General features: G+C 36.1%; 2 protein-coding genes across 2 annotated transcripts; one reads left to right on the forward strand and one right to left on the reverse strand.

Moving 5' to 3' along the window:
• Nucleotides 1-444: 444 nt before the first annotated feature.
• Nucleotides 445-7376, reverse strand: si:dkey-260j18.2 (uncharacterized protein LOC325231 homolog). The gene is made up of 5 exons (XM_058745419.1): nucleotides 6876-7376; nucleotides 5464-5617; nucleotides 5140-5218; nucleotides 4260-4487; nucleotides 445-4173 (listed from the first exon to the last, which is right to left on the reverse strand). Exons 1-5 carry the CDS (start codon nucleotides 6876-6878, stop codon nucleotides 2649-2651), a joined length of 1989 nt encoding a protein of 662 aa, XP_058601402.1. The 5' UTR covers nucleotides 6879-7376; the 3' UTR covers nucleotides 445-2648.
• Nucleotides 7377-8179: 803 nt separating this feature from the next.
• sars2 (seryl-tRNA synthetase 2, mitochondrial) lies at nucleotides 8180-18009 on the forward strand. Its single transcript, XM_058745641.1, has 16 exons — nucleotides 8180-8554; nucleotides 8677-8772; nucleotides 11781-11810; nucleotides 11999-12139; nucleotides 13223-13277; nucleotides 13585-13648; nucleotides 13734-13839; nucleotides 15557-15604; nucleotides 15792-15900; nucleotides 16133-16178; nucleotides 16301-16388; nucleotides 16576-16688; nucleotides 16986-17079; nucleotides 17230-17322; nucleotides 17522-17587; nucleotides 17679-18009. The coding sequence occupies exons 1-16, from the start codon at nucleotides 8288-8290 to the stop codon at nucleotides 17802-17804; spliced, it is 1542 nt and encodes a 513-aa protein (XP_058601624.1). The 5' UTR covers nucleotides 8180-8287; the 3' UTR covers nucleotides 17805-18009.
• The last annotated feature ends 2968 nt before the right edge of the window (nucleotides 18010-20977 follow it).

Here is a 20977-nt window from a genome sequence, read left to right on the forward strand (position 1 = left end):
GAAAGAAACTATATTCAAAATGTCATCATGAAAAAAAATTTCAATTACTTATTTGAAGTATTTTGGTAACACTTTACAATAAGGTTCATTAGTTAAACATTAGTTAATGTATTAACTAACCATGAGCAATACATTTGTTACTGTATTTACTAATCTTCGCTAACATTAGTTAATAAAAATACAGATGTTCATTGTTAGTTCACAGTGCATTAACTAATGTTAACAAGATTTTAATAATGTATTAGTAAATGTTGAAATATTAACAAAGATTAATAAACGCTGTATAAGTGCAGTTTATTATTAATGTTAACTAATGAACCTTATTGTAAAGTGTTACCAGTATTTTTTATTAATAACATCATGTAATCATGCTTGTTATTTCTTATGTATTAAAAATACTTTGACTTAAATTTTTCATATAGGCCTTATTACATAATAATTAGAGTAACAGGCTAAATGATGTGATAAAATATAATGTTGCATAGTTTTTCTTTATGCTGATATAAGCAGAATAGCATTTTCTTCTTTTCTTTTTAATTAACATGTTTGTGTTTCTCACCAACACCTAAAATAATGTTCCCAACAGTACCGTATTTGGAAATAACTAAGAAGAGGAAGGATAAATTCTTTCATGGATGATCAGCTTGTGAATGCATCAGTTGTGTCACTAAGGTCTGGTTAATAATCTTGCCCTTTGGTGTGTGTGACATTATCACTACTTCACTGCTTCTCAAATGCAACAACAACTCACTTATATTCGCAGGACAAGCAACAAAGAAACTTCTGTTCAATTTATTTAATGCAAACCAGAGCACAGACTTTCCATTCAAACAATGTTCAATATTTGACAATTGTAGGTCTTTAAAAACAAACAGACCTGTTTGACATCAGATGAAAGTACAGAGTCTCTTTGTCTCTGCGAAAATGTTACTGTAAGACAAAATTACAATAACTTAGAAACTGAAACAAAATGAAAACAATCATACAAAAAGCAGTCATTTGGTTTCTATTGAGAGTCTATGCTTTAAAACATTTCAGATGAGATGACCAGCTAAACCCAAAAAGATGGCATTAAAGCACTACAGATATACGTATACTGATCCACTTCATTGAGGGCAAGCTGAACAGTGCGTTACAACGATGTGCAGAAAATCAATCACTATGTCAGCATTAACTCTTCCAGAGATGTCCAACTTCAAGTGGACACCACAAAAAAAAACTAAAAAATCGCACAAGATACTTAAGGACTATAACATGGATTGTGTTAATGTTAAGACTCATGTTTTGTTGCATTATTGTTCAATATTAGTTCAGTAACGTGAGATTAAAAAACATGAAAATTTCAGTCAAAGAGAAACTGTTTCTCTTGATTTCATTTGATATCTTATTTAAAAAAAAAGTTTGAGCTTGAGATTCCGGCATCAAATAAGCATGAATTCAGCACAGTTATAGTGAATGCATTTGTGAATTACAGATCATTTAAAATACAGAAGGGTTTGCAAAATTAAATCTGAATAGCCACATCATTTAGAATTACATAATGTTGTTCATCAGCGGTTATCATCTGGGTCTATGTTATCACATTAGTTAAAATTGCATTAGACAAAACAATATAACGTAAAAACAATTTGCACCATATGTTAAATAGAAAAAACAAAAAAAAATAGAAATGGAAATTGTAGTCGATGGGATAGTTGCTCCTTTATTAAATGTAATAAATTGCGTGTGGTTTAGAGTGCGCAGATATAACACTCTAACAAACTTCATGTGTGCTAGCAATCATCTGCAAGATAAAAGTTCAGACTGGCTAGAGCAACATGTTTTTTTCTTCTCTAAGCAATTTATTTAAATCACATGATATCTTCTGAATGCATGTCTAACAATTTCATCTGTAAATGTATTTCCATCATAGTTTATGCATGTTTTCTAACCAAATAATAATACAAAAGATCATCCACCTCAAACGAAGTGTATACATTTAAGCATATTATGCAAATTTCATTCACATGATGGTTTTTCCATCCAGCATTTTACTGCAAATTTTGGGATACAGCATAGAAATGCTAGTTGATGGAAAACCTGGATGAATCTCATGATGTTGCTAAACAGCAGTTTAACATAAGTGTTATTTGAAACCACTGTTATCAAAAAAAAAAAAAGGTAACGGTTTGAAGCTTCTTACACTGATTATAAGAGATCCCATATTAAGCTATGACTTTACAGTAGTATCAACTGCTGTTATGGTAGCAATCTAGATGTTCTAATGTGTGTAAAACTATATTCAGCCTCAAAGCAATAACTTTAAGCAAAAAGGTTCAAATAATGACTTTTTTCTCATCGAGTCAAGCATGTGTATAACTTGTTTTTGCTGTGATTCAAACAGTTTATTATTCTCCAAGATGATGCCATTTCTAAGACCAAATTTGGGCATCTGTGAAGAATTACCATTATTAAGAGCAAAACATTCTGAAATCATATCCAAATGTTACTGTATATTTTCTGTCAATACTTGGTAAACAAAAACTTGCGTTCAGCTTGCAGAAATGAAATAATGAATTTCAAAACATCTAGACATCAACCAAGAGTAAAGATGTAAAAGTAGGTGCATAAATGTTTCCAAAATGCCCATAGGTCTCATTGAAAAAAAATCACACTTCCTGACTTGTCCTGTCGATCCGCATGACTCTGCATGACCGGGTCGGCCGTTTCTCCTTTCCCCGTTTCTGTTGAGCAGCACGAAGACGTGCTAAAATGTGTTTTTTTGGGAACTTCAGGGTGGTACATCCAAACTGGCTAACTCCTCCTGTTTCCCCGGGTAATTTCTCCCGTCTTTGGACCCAGCTTCGCCAGCCAGGTTTCCAGCAGTAGACGCTATCATAAAATCTCGATCCATTCTCACCACCCAACACATATATCCTGCGTTTCCATCTAGCCACACCTCCGGCAGCAATCCGCCTTGGCAGGCCAGGAAAAACCACCGGACTAGGCGCACGGTCACTACCGCCACCCCCTCGCTCTACTCCAACTGCCACTTCCCGCTCTACTCCTGATCCTCTTCCTTCTCGGAAGAACAACACACGTCCTGTGGCATCTAGTGGTTCAGCCTGGGTGTAGTTGCCATTGAGGAACTTGGCGGCATCACGCAAGTAACCACCAATGGCACAAACGCCGCCACGTACTGCTACGCCTCCAGCCAGGCAGGTGGCGCCAGAGTCTAGGGCGACACGGCTCCAGGTATTTGTAACCGTGTGGTATATAAGCACGCCAGCATGCACCACAGCCCTGCTCTGCTCCAGTGTGGTACCACCAAGCAAGTAGAGACGACAGCGGAGGGCAGCGCAAGCAAAAGAACGCAATGGCAATGGCAAACGAGGTCCCGATGCCCAGGTCAGCGTGTTAAGGTCAAATTTTTCAGATGTGTCCAGAAAGGCTGCTCGGTTACAGCCACCAAGAGCGTATAAAAAACCTCCGCAGCCAAGAAGACCCAACATCGCGCGTGGTTCAGCCATCAATGGCTGTACAATCCAGCGGTTTAGCACGACATCATACTCATGAAGATCTGAGGAGACCTCGGAACTCCGCAGGATGCCTCCCGCCACAAACAGTCGACCTCCGACAGCAGTGCAGCCGGGACAAAGCAAAGAGCCCAAGGCTGCCAGCTTCTCCCACTTCCCTGTACGAGGGTCGAAGCAATCCACCGTGAAGTCCCTTTCCTGTAAAGACGCATCCTCCCTTGGCTTAAGGTCTACACAGACTATTTTCTTCTCAAACATGCCTTCTCGAGGCCTCAGTGGTCCTCCCATGCCCTCGGTACTGGCTCGAGGTCCAAGTTCTTGGTTCATTCGGTGGCTCTCTTCAGGGCCGAAAAGGCCAGGGCGTAAATGGCGTAACAAATTGGGCATGTGAATGTAACGATCAGCTGGCTGGTATTCTGCCCAGCGCCTTGCTGCATCGTATACTTCAGTCTCAGACTCCACACCCAATCGATCCGACTCCAACAAGCTGCCAAGAGTTCCTGGGTCCAACAGGAGGAAATCTCGCTGCCGGGCCACTCGAGGGAAATGCTGGCCCACCAGTCTCAAAGAAGCCCGAAGAAGCAGCTGGTCATGATGTGAACGAGCCAGAGAGTACATGCCCAGGCAATTCTCCACAGACAGGTGTTCAAATAGGAATCTAACAAACAGGAAAATAAAATGTGAGCATCAGCAAGACAAGATACAAAGTAGAACGATTACAATAGGATCACATCTAAATTTTACCTAGAGCAAAGATCCTGCAAGGGCATCACTTGAAGACGATTGGCTGCTACAAACAAGTCCTCTGCTGTGTCAAGACTAAGACCTGCTTCTCCTGTATACACAAAGTGGATAACTGTCTCCATAACAGAAGGTGTCACCTCCTCCAGTCGGATCTCAGTAAGACGAGACTCTACGAGAGGGCTGGTAAACATGGCACGGAAATATGGACTGACTGCTGCTAAAAGAACTCTGAAAAAAGAAAAACAGCACATGTCAAAACAGAACAGTTTTAGATGTACACTACCATTTCAAAGTTAGAGATTGGTAAGATTTTTAATGTTATGCAAAAAATGTCTCTTATACTCACTCACCAAGGCTTCATTTATTTAAATAAATATACAGTGAAAAACAAATTTGTGATATTTCAAAATACTGTTAAAATTAAAATTCTTAATTTTATTAGAAAATATTTCAAAATATGATTTATTCCTGTGATGGGAAAGCTTAATTTATATCAGCCAATACTCCAGCCTTTAGTGTCACATGATCCTTTAGAAACCATTTTAATCTGCTGATTTGCTGCTCAAGAAACACTTTTATATTATCAATGTTGAAAGAAATTTTTGATGAATAGAAAGTTCAGAAGTCTTTTGTAACATCAGAAATGTCTTTACTGTATTTAATGCATCCTTGCTGAATAAAAGAAATGCGTTTAAAAAACATCTACTGACTGAATGGTACTATTTTTCATTATACAAAATTCATCATGCAGTTTAACAGATGGGTACATTAGATTGTATGCCGTTTTTGAAATTATTCAAGTCATGAAAAAAAAAAAAAAAAACCTTTACGTACAATAATACAATCAGACAACCTTGAAAGCTGAAACCATAAAACCTACCTGTGACACATAAACTTTTTCCCCTCCACAACAAGAGTGACATCACACAACTGCTGAGCATCAAGCAGCTGTTTTAACCCTGAATGAGATGAAAGAGAGAAAAAACAATGAATCTTATAAACCCCAATACATCCACTGCTGTTGTGTGATGATTTGGGACATATAAAAGAGCAATAAAGCAGAGTTAGATTGAAGCATGTGCTGTACAGATTGTTATGATAAATTTAAAGTGAAATAAGAAATTATATTACACAATCCCGAACTCTATAATAACAGTATACCTTATCCAACAATCAATGTTCAAAACTACAACCATTGTCTCACCCTGAGTTACATATTCCCCCAAGGGAGTCGAGTAGTCATCAGGAAAATCCTCTTCCTCCGAGTCGCTATCTGAGAGAGGCTCTCCACCACCTCTATCTGCATCCTGCCACGGCTGTGGTCGCCAGGTAACCGCACCACCTCTGACAGTATTCATCTGTGGCAAGTTAATTTAAAAATATATCGTTTATAACATGTAATTTATCAAATGCTCATATAGTGACAGTATAATGCTGTGGTCACATTTATAGTTTCTAGGGCTGAACTAGACACACACACACACATATACATATATATATATATATATATATATAGTACTGGACATTCACCTGTAAAATTATAGTCAGGCCACTCAAAGGTAAAATGATAAATTAAATGTATGTGTCTGAAAATCGCAATCCAGGGTAGTCTCCCTTATGACCGAAACATAACTCTGAGAACTACAAAATGACTAAGCAAAACGGAGTAAAACCATACAAAATCATTTATCATTGAATAAAGACTTTCAAAGATGACCGGATAATCAAATGAACGGTTTACAATTTACATATGTAATGTTAATTCAACTGAAACATTTTATTTGACTCCCTAGACTTTTTCCAGGCCTACTGACCTTGACCACAGAGAGGCATTATTCACAAGTTGTTTCTTACAAATTCCTATACTAAATTTGAAACATCAGAGGGAGATGAAAATAACAAAACGGCAATATATCTGAATCTTCCGAGTGACAGAAAAAGAAGACCAGTATTCAGTTTTCTGAGGCCCTGCATTTGAGTGCCTCGAAAAACTTACAACATCTCCATGCTTATCAGTCAAACTCTAACTCTTACATGCATGGCATAACCTCCATTGTTACTTTTCATCGAAAACACCATATATTAATGAACAATAAAAGGTAGAAAACCTATTTTAACACGTACAACAAAATACTGAATACACACATGCATGTATATATGTAAAAAACAAACAGTATCTTTCATGATTTCAAAGATATTTAAGAAAATCCCTGTTTAAATTAGCAAAAAAAATTAAATTAGAAAAATGGATCATGTATAAGCAGTAACATTGATTCAATACACAAAGAAACAATAATAGTTTCTTTTACAATATGCTCACTTCTTTTGAGGTTTCTAGACCGGGTATATTTTTATGTATTTAACAATTCCCAGCTATTTCCAGGTTTCTTCCCTCATCAAAACATTCCCCAAAAGCTATTTGTTGATCAGAATATTAGTATTGGGATTGCCAAAGTAACCTGATTCTTTATGCACCGTATGTAACGTTATATAAATATTAATACTACACTGCAGAACGAAACGTGCCCTCCACCCAAATACAAAAAACAGCCTAACCGAGCATAAAACTCTTGCCCATTAAAATAATGTACATTTTTTTTTTTTTTTTAATATTACCATGAGAGGTGAAGATTTCTATCAGAAAGTGTGAGAGTTGACCCCAGCGGTACAGATCTGGGTGATGGATATTCTCTTAATTCTTGGGGTATCTTGAGTTCGATTTTGTGTATCAAGGCTCTCAGGGTGCCACAATGGTACAGACGGCCTGACACTCTTCGGCCCGTTCACAACGCCTTGACCTTCCTGGGTAGTTTCAGCGCAAATTGGTCGGCTCATTACGGTGTGTTGTCCATCCTTAGCATATGAGCACAAAAATATACACGCGCGCCTGATACATCCACACTGTCGACCACGGCTCCATGCAGATTATTAAAGGCTGGTAATCCGGATTGGCCCAGAGAAACGTAGTCCCGGGAGAAATAAATGATTGTTTGATCAGTAATGTCAACTATTGCTCACAGCTGCCAACATTGCTCCATGATTGGAGGCGAAGCAAGCTGAGGTATTCTGTCACTTGCCGGAACAACACACTAGACTTCCGCTTTGCTCATTGGCCGATTTACCGGATGTGACGGATATTTACTTCCGTTTCCGGGAACCTTAAATTTGAAACTCCCAAAGCTAAAGAAATTCATTTAAAATTATTAAACGGTTTATATCCGTGCAGTGAAATCTTACGACGAAGATTTGGATTTGATCAAATAAATATGAAAATGTGTGTTTTGTGACAATACTGAAACTACTGATAATGCATTTTGTATGTATTCGGCATTACGGCTTGACATTTACGGAGTTTCCTCACTTTAGAATGTTTTCTCCAAAGGTCATTGTTCATGGTCTTGTGAGCAATAACAAATATGTATTTATGGTTAATAATATCCTTAATCTGGGAAATTTTCATTTACACACATCTACGCACTTGAGAGTGAAATCTAGTTTTGTGTATTTCACAATGAATTTCTTTCTTTTACAAAATCACTTAAGGTGATGAAAAATAAAAATGCAATACATTTTTTTAGGCATAATAAAAGAATATGATTTATAAGAAAAGCCCTAGTCCCTTAATTTAATCTTTTTTTTTTTTTGTTAGTTTTTTTTGCTTTTATTCACCTGATCTCATTGTTCTAATCCAAAAACATATTTTTGTTGCAAAGCTGGTTGTACAAACGGTTCAATAATACAATAAAAAGTCGTATGTATTTCAGTATGATTTCCATAGTAAAAGTCCTTTCAAAACTAATGATAATTTCCACTAAAATAATGCAGCCATAATGACCATAATATGGCTGGAAGTTTTTGAGTTTCAAAGTGTAATAAGCTTTCAGAATGAATGAGTGAATCAATAATAGCGATTTTAAACATATTTATTATTATTATTATTATTTTAACGAGTCATCACATTTCTAATCGCGTTTGGACGAAATGAGTCCTATCGGCTCCTGTACAGTTAAACTGTCAACCCATTCAGCATGGCGTCCTCCGTAAGGGCAGCTACACGGTTTTGCTCTTTGTATCTGTTTACGTCTTCAAGACACAATGTCAGCGGTGCATTTAGACGGTCCTGCCGACCTTGCTCCTCTCGACCGGTCAGGAGCAGTCTGTATGAGCATGTGCTGGAAGGGTACAGTCACAAACCTAAACTGGACATGCGGCGTGTGTGCGAGGAGACGGATGCGGTGAAGGAGGAGGTGGAGAATCGGAAGGGAGATCTGCGGGCAGCTGATGTTGGAGTTATTGTAAGACACTACATTACATGTCATGCATTAAAACAATACTTCTACGTGAATTGCACTTGTGTTTTTTTAGATAATGAATGTGAAAACGTAAGTGGAACATCTGTGTGGTACTGTGTATCCAGATCTCAGTATGGAAGGAACTACAGATGGTGCAAAAAGAAATATCAGATTTGGAGACGAGAAAGAATGTGATCAGTGCCAAAGTCCGAGCTCTTGTGGTAAGTGTACACATTTATGCAGTATGATATGTTATTCATGTAAACCTGCACGACAATTTAAAGGGATAGTTCACCCGAAATGAAAATTCTGTCATCATTTACTCACCCGCATGTTGTGCTGTAAAATTGTAGTCAGACTGCTCAATGATAAAATGATAAAATTAAATGTATTTGTCTGAAAATCGTGATTTAGGGTAGTCTCACTTATGGCCAAAACATACCTACAAAATTAGCTCTAAGTATTATTCTGTAAAAGCATACATATTCATTTGCCATTGACCAAAGGCTTATCAAAGTTGATTGGATAGTCAAATGAGCATTATCATAAGGCTTCCTGAATTCCTTTTAACATATATGCACACTTTCCAAGTTCATCTTCATCCACTTTGGTCTTCTTGAAACTTGGGTAAAGTTGGTTTTATATTCGCACATTTCCGCGTTCAATAACTTTCTAATTATATGTGCAATAAAGTTATTTTTTGCAAATTCTAATCAGCGACAATCATTGTCAACCTACTACATTTTTTTTTCACAATTGATCAAAATGGCCAAGTACTGTTTTAATGTCATACTTACTTGCGAATGTCCGCTGAATGTCCAATGTAGGCAGGCACGATAACCGGTTTCAAGGTATACCGCGGTTTGGAAAAAGTCACGGTTTCAAAACCGCTAAATAATTTTGTTGAGTCACACGACCCCTCCTCCTCCAGACAGCGGTCAGTGAGAGTCACCTGTGTGTGGGATGATGGCCGAATGAGGCGAATCCCTGGAACTTTTTCCCCTGTCGAAAAACACTAAGTCTGCCGTATGGAAATTTTTCCGGTTTATTTAGCCGATCGCTAAATAAATACTTCCAGGTTGTACATAAACTATCTGTGTCATCTTTATTTCTCCCTCTTTCACCCCGATCAAGACAGAGACTCACCCACCCGCCGTTTGTTTCAGTGTTGAAATAAATACTATTTGGCTTGCTATCAGGCAGATAACATGGCTAATTAACTAGCTAACGTCAACTAGTTTCCTCCCTCACATTACTCCACAGAGCGGGTAATAGCAGACTAAAGTACTACGTTTCTGTGATTTAGTACAATAATTAAATTTAGCTGTTATCACGTCTATACATTTAAGCCTCCTGCCATTGTTTACATCTGTTCAAAATCACGACATTTAAAAAAACAAACTTTGCCACTGTTAAGAGTGTTGTACGGAGAGAGACCGTGTGTGTGTGTGTAACACACTCGCGCGCTCTCTCTCCTTACGTTTATGTGCATACGTCCTCGTACCTCTCCGCTCCAGACTTAATCCGGGAAAGGTGAACATTCCTGCATCATAATTTGGACTGAAAGATGAATGTGTAGAAAGTGAGCATGTCTCCAAAAACCTTGTTGAGCTGCAGGTTTAATGACTGCTTTTTAAATTATTTTTTATTATTATTATTTTTTATTAAATTTTTTTTATAGAAATTGTTTTGATTATGTTTTTGATTATTGAGCCGCAGGTTTAGGCTCACTTAAGTGACTGCACTTAATTTAATTAAGAAGAATTCAATTTTAATTATTTAGCTTGACATGTTTACTGTTCCAAAATGTTCTATATGTTTCTTAAAAATAAAATATATTGTGTTCAGTGGGGGGAAAAAAAGTTGTTGTTTTCTACCCAGACATTTAAAAATAACATTTTAGACCTGTAATGGCAATACCGTGATACCATGCCCAGTCCAGTGTAGTGTGGTTAACAAAATAATTGAATGCAATAGTCCGAATGTGCCAATATAAAACCAACTTTACCCAAGTCTTCCTGAACATCCCATAATATGCCCACCTGAAGTATGTAAATATTCTTCATTGAAACATTTTATTTGACTCCCTAACCTAGACTTCTCCCAGGCCTACTGACCTTGATTACAGAAAGAGGCAATATTCAGTTATTTTCCCTCCAGATGAAATTTGAAGCATCAGAGAGATACAGAAGAAAATAATAAAAAGGGCCGTATATCTAAATCCTGTAGTTATCTGAGGCCTTGAATTTGAGTGGCTCATATTGCTTACAACAGTGATAAAGACTCCAAGACCTCATTGTTTGTGTCAGATAAGAGAGACATGAAAAAACATGCAGTGTTGGGGGTGTTGGAAGGATACCAAGGATTGGAAACCACTGGCTTACAACATCTCAGTCAAAATCGAACCCGTCCCTTACATTTACAGCATAATGTCCGCTGGGCAGCAACCTATTTGAAAACGTAAGTTCATCCCCTTACATTCTTGAACTGTTGACATTCTGTAGAAGCAATTACTTTTGTCCTTCTTCTCTAATCCCTTCATTAAAAACATCATATATTAATGAGCAATAAAGGTAGAAAATCTGTTTTCAATACATTACATAAAAATACTGATTTACAAACATGTATGTAAAAACAAATTGTATCTTTGCTGATTTAAAAGCAGTGGCATTGATACAATACACATATAGAAAAATTAAATACATTTCTTTCTAATTTTAAGCACAGAAGAAGATATTTTGAAGAATGTTGATAACCAAACAGCTGACAATAGCTATTGTCCTCCATAGTATTTATGACAGAGTTTTCATTTTTTGCGTGAACTATCCCATTAAGCTAAAATTTGAATTATTTGGGGGCAAATACAAGAAGTGGTGATTATTTACAGTTGTTACAAATACTCGTTGGTTCATACATATACTTACAGTATACATATACATATGTTTTAAATGAACAGTTTGCCCAGAAATTGTCGTTGAAGGTCAATTTCTGGTGTGTACTCTGGCTGTTATTTTCTGTATTATGGAAGTAAATGAGGACTGGGTGTCCACTCCAAAATAGACAGTAGTCTACATAAATAGTGCACTAGCCTATACTCCAAGTCTTTAACTTTAAATCTCTTGATGTTGAAATAAAGTTTTTGTTGATTTTGTTGTTTTGTCAACTGGGTATTTATTTCTGGATAAAATGTGTTTTTAGTAAATTTTTTTTCACTTTTTTTTTTTTTCAGGATGAACATGACAAATCTACTTTGGCTAGTGTAAGTACCAGCTTTCATTGATTTCTGTAAGTTTTTAGACTTTAGTTTGAGTAAATAAATATGACCTTTTAATGAATAAAAAATATTTGAGAATAATTTAAAGCTGTGAATATATTTACTATATTTCAGTGATGTCTCTGCTTGCAATTATGTACTGTGCATGATATGCATTGTTTTGTACTTGACAGCTTGAGGAGTACACGAGTGCTAGGGAAGAGGGTAGAGCAATCAGAGAGAAACTTAGTCAGTTGTATGTGCGAGAGGGTGAGCTGGAGAAAGATCATTACTGCCATGCCCTAAGATTGCCGAACAGAACACATCCAAGTGTGGTAAGAGACCGCTTACCTTTTCATGATACAAAAACTGGAGAAAACCCTGGGAAATGCCTCATTTTCACTTCAAAAGGACATTTTGTGTAGTAGTTTAAAGGGATAGTTCACCCAAAAATGAAAATTTGATGTTTATCTGCTTACCCCCAGGGCATCCAAGATGTAGGTGACTTTGTTTCTTCAGTAGAACACAAACGAAGATTTTTAACTCAAACCGTTGCCGTCTGTCAGTCATATAATGCCCGTCAATGGGCACACAATCTTTGGGAGAAGAAAAAATATGCACGGACAAATCCAAATTAAACATTACGGCTCGTGATGATACACTGGTGTCCTAAGATATGAAACAATCAGTTTGTGCGAGAAACTGAACAGTATTTATATAATTTTTTACCTCTGATAAACCTCAATGTCTGACTGTCACAACATCTGGCGTGTGACGCGTCAACCTGCTCTGGCACATAGATATATATACATTGATGCCTCATTAGCGACGGTTTCTATGGGCTGTGATACGTAAGGATCTACGTATATATCTATGTATATATATATCTATGTTCCAGAGCCGTTGACGCGTCACACGCCAGATGTTGTGACAGTCAGACATTGAGGTTTATCAGAGGTAAAAAATGATATAAATACTGTTCAGTTTCTCGCACAAACTGATCGTTTCGTGTCTTAGGACATCAGTGTATCGTCACGAGCCGCAAGGTTTAATTTGGATTTCTGTGTGCATGTTTTTTTTTTCTCTCAGAGATTGTGTGCCCATTGACTTGCATTATAGGACTGACAGACTGCAACGGTTTGAGTTAAAAATCTTCGTTTGTGTTCTACTGAAGAAACAAAGTCACCTACATCTTGGATGCTCTGGGGGTAAGCAGATAAACATCAAATTTTCATTTTTTGGTGAACTATCCCTTTAAGTAAGGTATCTGATCAAAAAATGTTAATTCATTCCTCTTAACTGGTATTAAATAATTAAATGTTAAACTAAACAAATCCAATTATCAGATATACACCAGAACAAACAACAGTAGGTGTGCTTTTACAGGAACAGAAATGTAATTTTTTCTTTTCTCATAGCCCATCGGAGATGAGAGCCAGGCAAGAGTGGTTGAATTGGTTGGTCAGAAACGAGGTAAATTTATTTGACGTAAACTATATTATCCCTCTCCTTAAATTGTTTGGTCAAAAATACAATTTGGTTAGTAGCAGCAATCATGACTTGTATTGTCATTGAGGTTTGACGTTCCTGATTTCTTGCAGCAGTTGACAGCAATTCTCTAATGAGATCAGTGTTTAACAGAGTAGTTTAGTTATTTTATGTTAATGTTTGTCGTTAACTACATTTATCATGGCAGTGCCCGGTAAAATGGTTTGCAAATGCGTTAATGTGTTGCACAAGATGTATTGTAATATACTGTAGTGTCGTGTGTCCACTACAGAATTTGATTTCAAACCAAAAGGCCACCTCCAAATTGGAGAGAGTCTTGACATCATAAGACAAAGGTTAGATGTTTTCTTTCTCTAATGTTTTAATTTTATTTAAATCTTTATTTTTATTCATTTTTCTTTTGTATCTTTTTCCTCTTAGACGGCTTGCCCATGTGTCAGGGCACAGATCATACTATATGAGAGGCGTAGGGGCCAGACTTCAGTTTGCCTTGCAAAATTATACCATGGATCTTCTTCAGAAACGGGTTAGTATGTTTTCATCGTTTGGAATAATGTGAATAGAATAAAAGGGATAGTTCACCCAAAAATTTAAATTCTGTCATTAATTGCTCACCCTCATGTCGTTCCAAACCCTTAAGACCTTTGGAACACAAATTAAGATATTTTTGATGAAATTCAAGAGCTCTCTGACCCTCCATAGACAGCAACACAACTGAAATGTTCCCAGTCCCAGAAATGTAGCAAGGACATTGATAAAATAGTCCATGTGACATCAGTGGCTCTACTGTACTTTTATGAAGCTTCGAGAATACTTTTTGTCTGCAAAGAAAACAAAAATAACGACTTTATTCAACAATTCTTTTCCTCCTCATCCTGGGTCAGAGAGCTCTTGGATTTCATCAAAAATATATTCATTTGTGTTCCGAAGATGTTACGGATTATATATATATATATATATATATATATATATATATGAAGAGTTCATTTGCAAAACAGATAATTTCAAAATCATGTTTTTCATTGTGCATTCCAATTAACTGTAGTTGGGTTATTTTGATTAAGTAAAAATAACAAAAAAAATACAGCTAACTAGCACAATAAAAACATGATTTTTGAAAATGAAAAAAAAAACACGAGTTGTCTGTTTTTGCAAATAAACTCTTCATTCATTCACATATATATATATATATATATATATATATATACATATAATCATGGCCAAAAATATCGGCACCCTTGGTAAATAATGATCAAAGGTGGCTGTGAAAATGAATCTGCATTGTTAATCCTTTTGATCTTTTATTTAAAAATTTCACAAAAATCTAACCTTTCATTGGATAATAAGAATTTAAAATGGGGGGAAATATCATTATGAAATAATTGTTTTTCTCAAATACACGTTGGACACAATTATTGGCACCCCTAGAAATTCTTATGAGTAAAATATCTCTGAAGTATATTCCCATTCATATTCACAATTTTGAGCACTAAAGTGTGATTATGAACATGAAATTATCCAGCCATGGCTTCCTGTTTCACAGAAATATAAATAGGAGGGAAAACAAAGCCTAAATTCCCTTAATCATCCATCACAATGAGAAAAACCAAAGAATATATTTCTGATGTGCAGCAAAAGATAATTGAGCTTCACAAAATTAGTGAAGTGGCTTTAAGAAAAGAGCTAGAGCAGTGAAAATTCCCATTTCCACCATCAGGGCAATAATTAAGAATTTCCAATCAACATAAAATGTTACGAAATTGCCTGGAAGAGGACGTGTGTCTATATTGTCCTAATGCACGGTGAGAAGGAGAGTTTGAGTGGCTAAAGACTCTCCAAGGACCACAGCTGGAGAATTGCAGAAAATAGTTGAGTCTTGGGGTCAGAAAACCTTAAAAACAAAAATTGTCATTTATTTCATAATGATATTTCCCCCCATTTTAAATTCTTATTATCCAATGAAAGGTTAGATTTTTGTGATTATTTATTTATTTATTTATTTTAATTTTTTTAATAAAATATCAAAAGGATTAACAATGCAGATTAATTTTCACAGCCGCCTTTGATCATATTTACTAAGGGTGCTGATATTTTTGGCCATGACTGTGTATATACATATACATATACATATTTATATTTATATGTATATCTGTGTGTGTTGACTTAATGCAATATCACTATTTAAGTTTCTTCTTTGATGTTGAGCGAACTTAATACACTGTTTTAAATTTACATTTTTACAGGGCTTTATTCCCATGGTTGTTCCTGACATGTTAAAATCAGTGGTTTTTGTGAGTACTGCTTTGTTCTGACCTCCATTATTATCATTTTTACGTAGCAACATTTTTATTACATTATAGTTGTGTATTAAGATTCTAAATGGAAAGATGTCGTATAAAGTTTACAAAACTAGCCAACTTAGTGACAACCTATGAAGAATCTCCATGACATTGCATTATTTTTGGATTTGTTGTTTAGGAGGGTTGTGGGATGCAGCCTAATGCTCATAAATCACAGGTATACTCTCTGGACCCTTCACGCTTTCCTGACCTTAATCTTGCTGGTACTGGAGAAGTGGGAGTGGCAGGTGAGAAAATCAAGAACGTCTGTGATATTATCATTAATAATATATGAATATTTGAATATAATTGTCAATTCTAGGGTTATTTCTAAATTAAATGTAATTGTTTGTTATGCAAGTTATTAATCAGTTTATTCTGAAATATAGACCAGTAGGCACCAATATTTGAGGCTTTCAAAATACTTTGCAGTCAAATTATGATGAGCAAGGACAGCTTTTCCTTTATTTTAACTTCCAGGCTATTTCATGGATCATGCTGTAAATCTGAAGGATTTACCTGTCAGGTACAAAAAAAATAAAAATAAAATCCCAGATTTACCTAAAAGACTGCCTAAATGCTGAGTTAAGTTGTTGATGCTTGCATAAAATGTTATTAATAAGATAAATTATTACTTTTTTGTTCTAGGACAGTCTGTAGTAGCACATGCTATCGAGCTGAAACAGATGCAGGCAGAGAGGCCTGGGGGCTCTACAGAGTTCACCATTTTAACAAGGTAAAACAGAAGCGGTAGAATAGAAAATAAAAAAATATGAAAGAAAAATACAAAAGTTGTGTTGTGATTCTCTGTCCACGTCCAGATCAAGACCAGTGATGTCAAGATCAAAGTAAATGTAGTACTATGAACATTGTGCAAACTGAACAACCTTTTTAGGATGTTTACTGTGTTTTTATTCATGCAGGTTGAAATGTTTGGTGTGACTTCGAATGAGACGGGAGAGGAGAGTTCCCAATTGTTGGATGAATTTGTCACATTACAGAAGGAGATTTTCTCTTCCCTAAAACTTCATTACAGGTCTACAATCTAACCATTTTTCTAACCATCAATATATCACATAGCACATCATGTGTTGCTAATTGATATTCATTTTCTTTCATTTTTATGGTATTCTGTACTAATTCAATAAAATAGAAGTATAGCATTTCTTTAAGTGTTTTTTAAGCTAACAGTGGTTTTTGATGTTTGTTCACACCAAGGACGAAATATTTATTGTGAAATATTCATTAATTGCACTAGCTTTCACTGGCCAGTGAATACAATTAAGATTTGTAGCACTTGCTGATAAAATGGTAATAACAATTTCTCTCACAGAGTCTTGGATATGCCCACTCAAGAATTGGGGCCTCCTGCCTTCCGAAAATATGATATTGAGGCATGGATGCCAGGACGTGGCAGCTTTGGAGAGGTTGGAATGATACTTTAAAACAAAAAGTCAATAGTCAATGTAATTGTAATTTTTATTCATGAGTAAAAAATAATCTAAAATGAAAAAAAAGAAGAAGAAAAGCATGTCTGCTTTTGAGTCCTTTTGGTAAATGTCAACTTCCTTTATCAGATTTCCAGTGCCTCAAACTGCACAGATTACCAGAGTCGGCGCCTTAACATTCTCTATGAGGGAAAAGAAGGAAACCTTAAGTATGCGCATACGGTACGAGACTATTTATAATACTATGTTAATAATATGGTAAGCCAGGTTTTGTGTCTGCAATATTTCCATTCTGTTTGTCGTGCTGTTAAAAAAGTAAATATGATTGTAGGAGATAACTAAAAGAACAGAACCATTCCTTCAGCTCCAAAAATGGCTGTAGCAGTCAAGAACCCTTTCTTTTTTCCTCCCCATATTTTAGGTTAATGCTACAGCTTGTGCTGTTCCACGTACTGTCATTGCGATTTTGGAGACACACCAAACCAAGGTAAAATTTGAAGTAAAATAACTTGTGTATTTTTAAACAGACATTAGTTTTATTAATTTTATATTGTGCCTCCCTGTTTGTCTTCCATTAGGAAGGGACAGTTCTGGTTCCCGAAGTTTTGCAGCACTACCTTGGATTGGAAGTGATAGAAAAACCTAAATACACTCCTATTAAATATATAGGACCAAACCAACCCAAGCATCTTACCTCAAAATAACGCTTTAATAGTATATCAGACTTCAGTGAAGTACAGTTTTTGCTGTATTCTGAACAGTGAATGCAATGTATATAGGTATTTGGCATAACTATCTCAAACTTCTTGTTTGAGATTAATTTATTTCCAAACCAACATTTATGTGGCTTTATCCAAATTTTCAATAAAATGCCATCAGTGCCATCTCAGAATTTGTTCCTGTCTTTTTGGGGTTCCTGTCTGTGTAAATGATTACCACTGCCACAAAACATCAGAAGGAGCAAAACAAACTAATACAGATCATAATTAAATTTCATGACGATGTCAGGTCCCCCACCCCACCCCCACTTATTATGAAGGCTAATTATTTGTTCAATCTACTCCCAAGTGTGCAGAGCTGCTTTCACACCTGTCAGCAGTGTGGAATTTAGGATAGCCAGGGAATATATCAGCATGGATAACTTGATCATTAGGGATGGGAATCAAATGGTATTTAAGAATTTCTTAAAATATTTAGTGGTTACAATTCCTCATTGTTTTATTTATGTATTTATGTTTTAGCAGTAATAGTTCTTGTGGTAATCTAATTTGGGTAAGACAGAAGAGATGACTTTAAATAATTTTTATTCAGACTACTATGCTGCAAAGCTCACAAACTGAGCAAACACATGATTTGTTTTGCCATAAGATGACTTTTAATGGCAAGTAGTGAAAATGACTAAATGATGTTAACAGATAGAGAAAGTATTTGCAGCAATATTCATATCATGCAGTTTATCTCTTACCACCATTGAGAAGACAGCATGCTGGTAAACTTTCCGTCTTAAGACTTGAGGGCAAATCATGGGAGCCTGTTTTAGAGCCCAATTGTTTGGTATTTTAAGATCAACAGTTTTTATGGTTATGACTGTGTACACAAAGTAAGACTTCATCAGAAGAATAGTTGGCTAAAACTGAAAGTGAGGGATAGGGACTATTGAACAGTAACAAATACAACATTCTCTTTAAAGACCCTAACTCCATGAAAAAAACATCCACAGAGAATTTCACAAAAAATGTAATCACCTGACTTGAACATTACTGGAGCCACTGGAGGGAGCGTGTGGTCCGAACAGATAGTGAATTCTTGTCCCAGGAGGTAATAACGGAGGGTGAGGACGGCCCACCGAATGGCCAGACACTCCTTTTCAATGGTGCTGTATGTGGTCTCTCTCTTTGAAAGCTTCCGATTCAGATACCGCACCGGCCACTCCTCTCCTCCGACCACCTGGGACAGGACTGCACCCAGCCCCCTGTCCGACGTGTCCATCTGCAACAAAAAAAGTGAGATCAGTCACTGGACTGGATCTGGGGCTTCCTTTTTAGTGAGATCAGTCAGTGGGCTGGTGAGCTCTGAATAATTAGGAATAAACCTTCTCTCCTCTCAGAGAGCTCCTAACTTTGCTGAAAAATTTCTAGGAGTCTTAGCTTAAAAGTGATTCAGGATCAATCTGAGAGCAACTCGGAGCGAGGAAAAGACAAAAACTTTTATCTTAGTGAGGAGGCGGGGCTGACCCCGTTGCTAGCTATGACACAGTCTTTTGAAGACTGGTTGGTTGTCCAAGAAGGAAATAAAAGAGCGCTTTTAAGAGTAGGGTCTATTATAAGCCTTCATTTTGAAATCACAGGCGTAATTTTTCCTGTTATTTCGTACTCTCTCTCTCTCTTACACACACACACACACACATTATATATGTATATATATTCTTTATTTTTTATTTACCATGCTGTCATACTTAACGTATTTTATAGGAAATGTACTGCGCTACAATAAGGTTATGAAAGTGCTGTAATTGTTTGCTTAGAAGGTTCCCTGCAAATAAGCCTGCACTGGCCCTTTACAGGCCCATTAGGGCTAGCCTAAGGGCCCCCAGCGGGCTGCCAGCACAGGCCCTCTAAGATTTTGCTCATTGGCAAAACGTTGGCCCCTTACGCCGGTTTCACACTGCATGCGTAAGCAGCGCGTATTTTTTTTCGCCGCTGAATTAAAGCCACAGTGCATTTTTCTTGATCAAAATTGACCTGATTAACATGAAAAATGACACATTTCACCGTAAAATCATGCGAGGTGTTTCGTGTTTCACAATCACGGGGTAAAAGGCACACTGTATTGATAAATACTTTAGCTAATTTTTTTTTTTTTTTTATATTAATGTTTAAGTTAATACTTGTTCAAATCAATCATTTTAGCAAAGTTTGTACTAGGCTATTTTCTGCTTATTTTGATAAATAATGTTCAATAAATATACCGTCATTAAAATGTTAATATAAAAATATATTTTAAAATACAGAAACAAAATAAAATAAAAAGTAAAGATTCTGATAGCATTGAAGGAGATCCCATAATAAGTTAATATAGATTTACAGTAGTAACAACAAATTTTATTTTATTATATGATATGATTAATATCATGTTTTTAAATATGGTTTCATTATAAACATTGTGATTATCTCTAAGATGGACACCCAACATAATAGGCTATATGATACCATATGAACCATGTCATGTCAACAATTGGAAAAGTCAGCCATCTATTAATTATCATGTTAATTATTGTGCCTTTCGCCCCAACAGCAGGGGCGCTTTTTACCCCAAACACTGTAGTGTTTCTTCACGTGCAGTGTACCCCATAGACTACGTACACGGAGAGTTATATCTCAGAACTGAATGTTTATTAATACGGAACACAAGTAGCTCCTGCTGCTAAAACCACTCGTGCAAGTCACAGTCTCACCTTGACCCGACAACCCCTGCAGACAACCCAAGGTGGCCCTCTAGTGGAGTCAATATGCAATTACATCATAAATGCATATAACACTACACCACAAATACCATACTTTTACATATTCTTCTAGTTATTGAAAAACTGTTGCTTTAATTATCTTAAGCCAAACTGGTAATCATTAAGAAGACCTTTGTCTCGAAATATATTCAATAATTTTAGCGATTCTCATTTTCCACTTAAATCTACAACATAAAAAAAAAATAAAAAAAATCAAATATTAGATTTAGCACAGAATCAACTACACGAAAACACATCACTGCCAGGAGTTATTGCCCAAACTTCAAAGGCCTGTTTAAATGATTAAAACTAGAGGCATATATTAACTTTAAGATTACTTTTTATCATGTAAACTATATGTACAGCAAGTTATAT

Source organism: Onychostoma macrolepis, chromosome 15 (genome assembly GCF_012432095.1).
Source record: "Onychostoma macrolepis isolate SWU-2019 chromosome 15, ASM1243209v1, whole genome shotgun sequence".
NCBI classification, from domain to species: domain Eukaryota; kingdom Metazoa; phylum Chordata; class Actinopteri; order Cypriniformes; family Cyprinidae; genus Onychostoma; species Onychostoma macrolepis.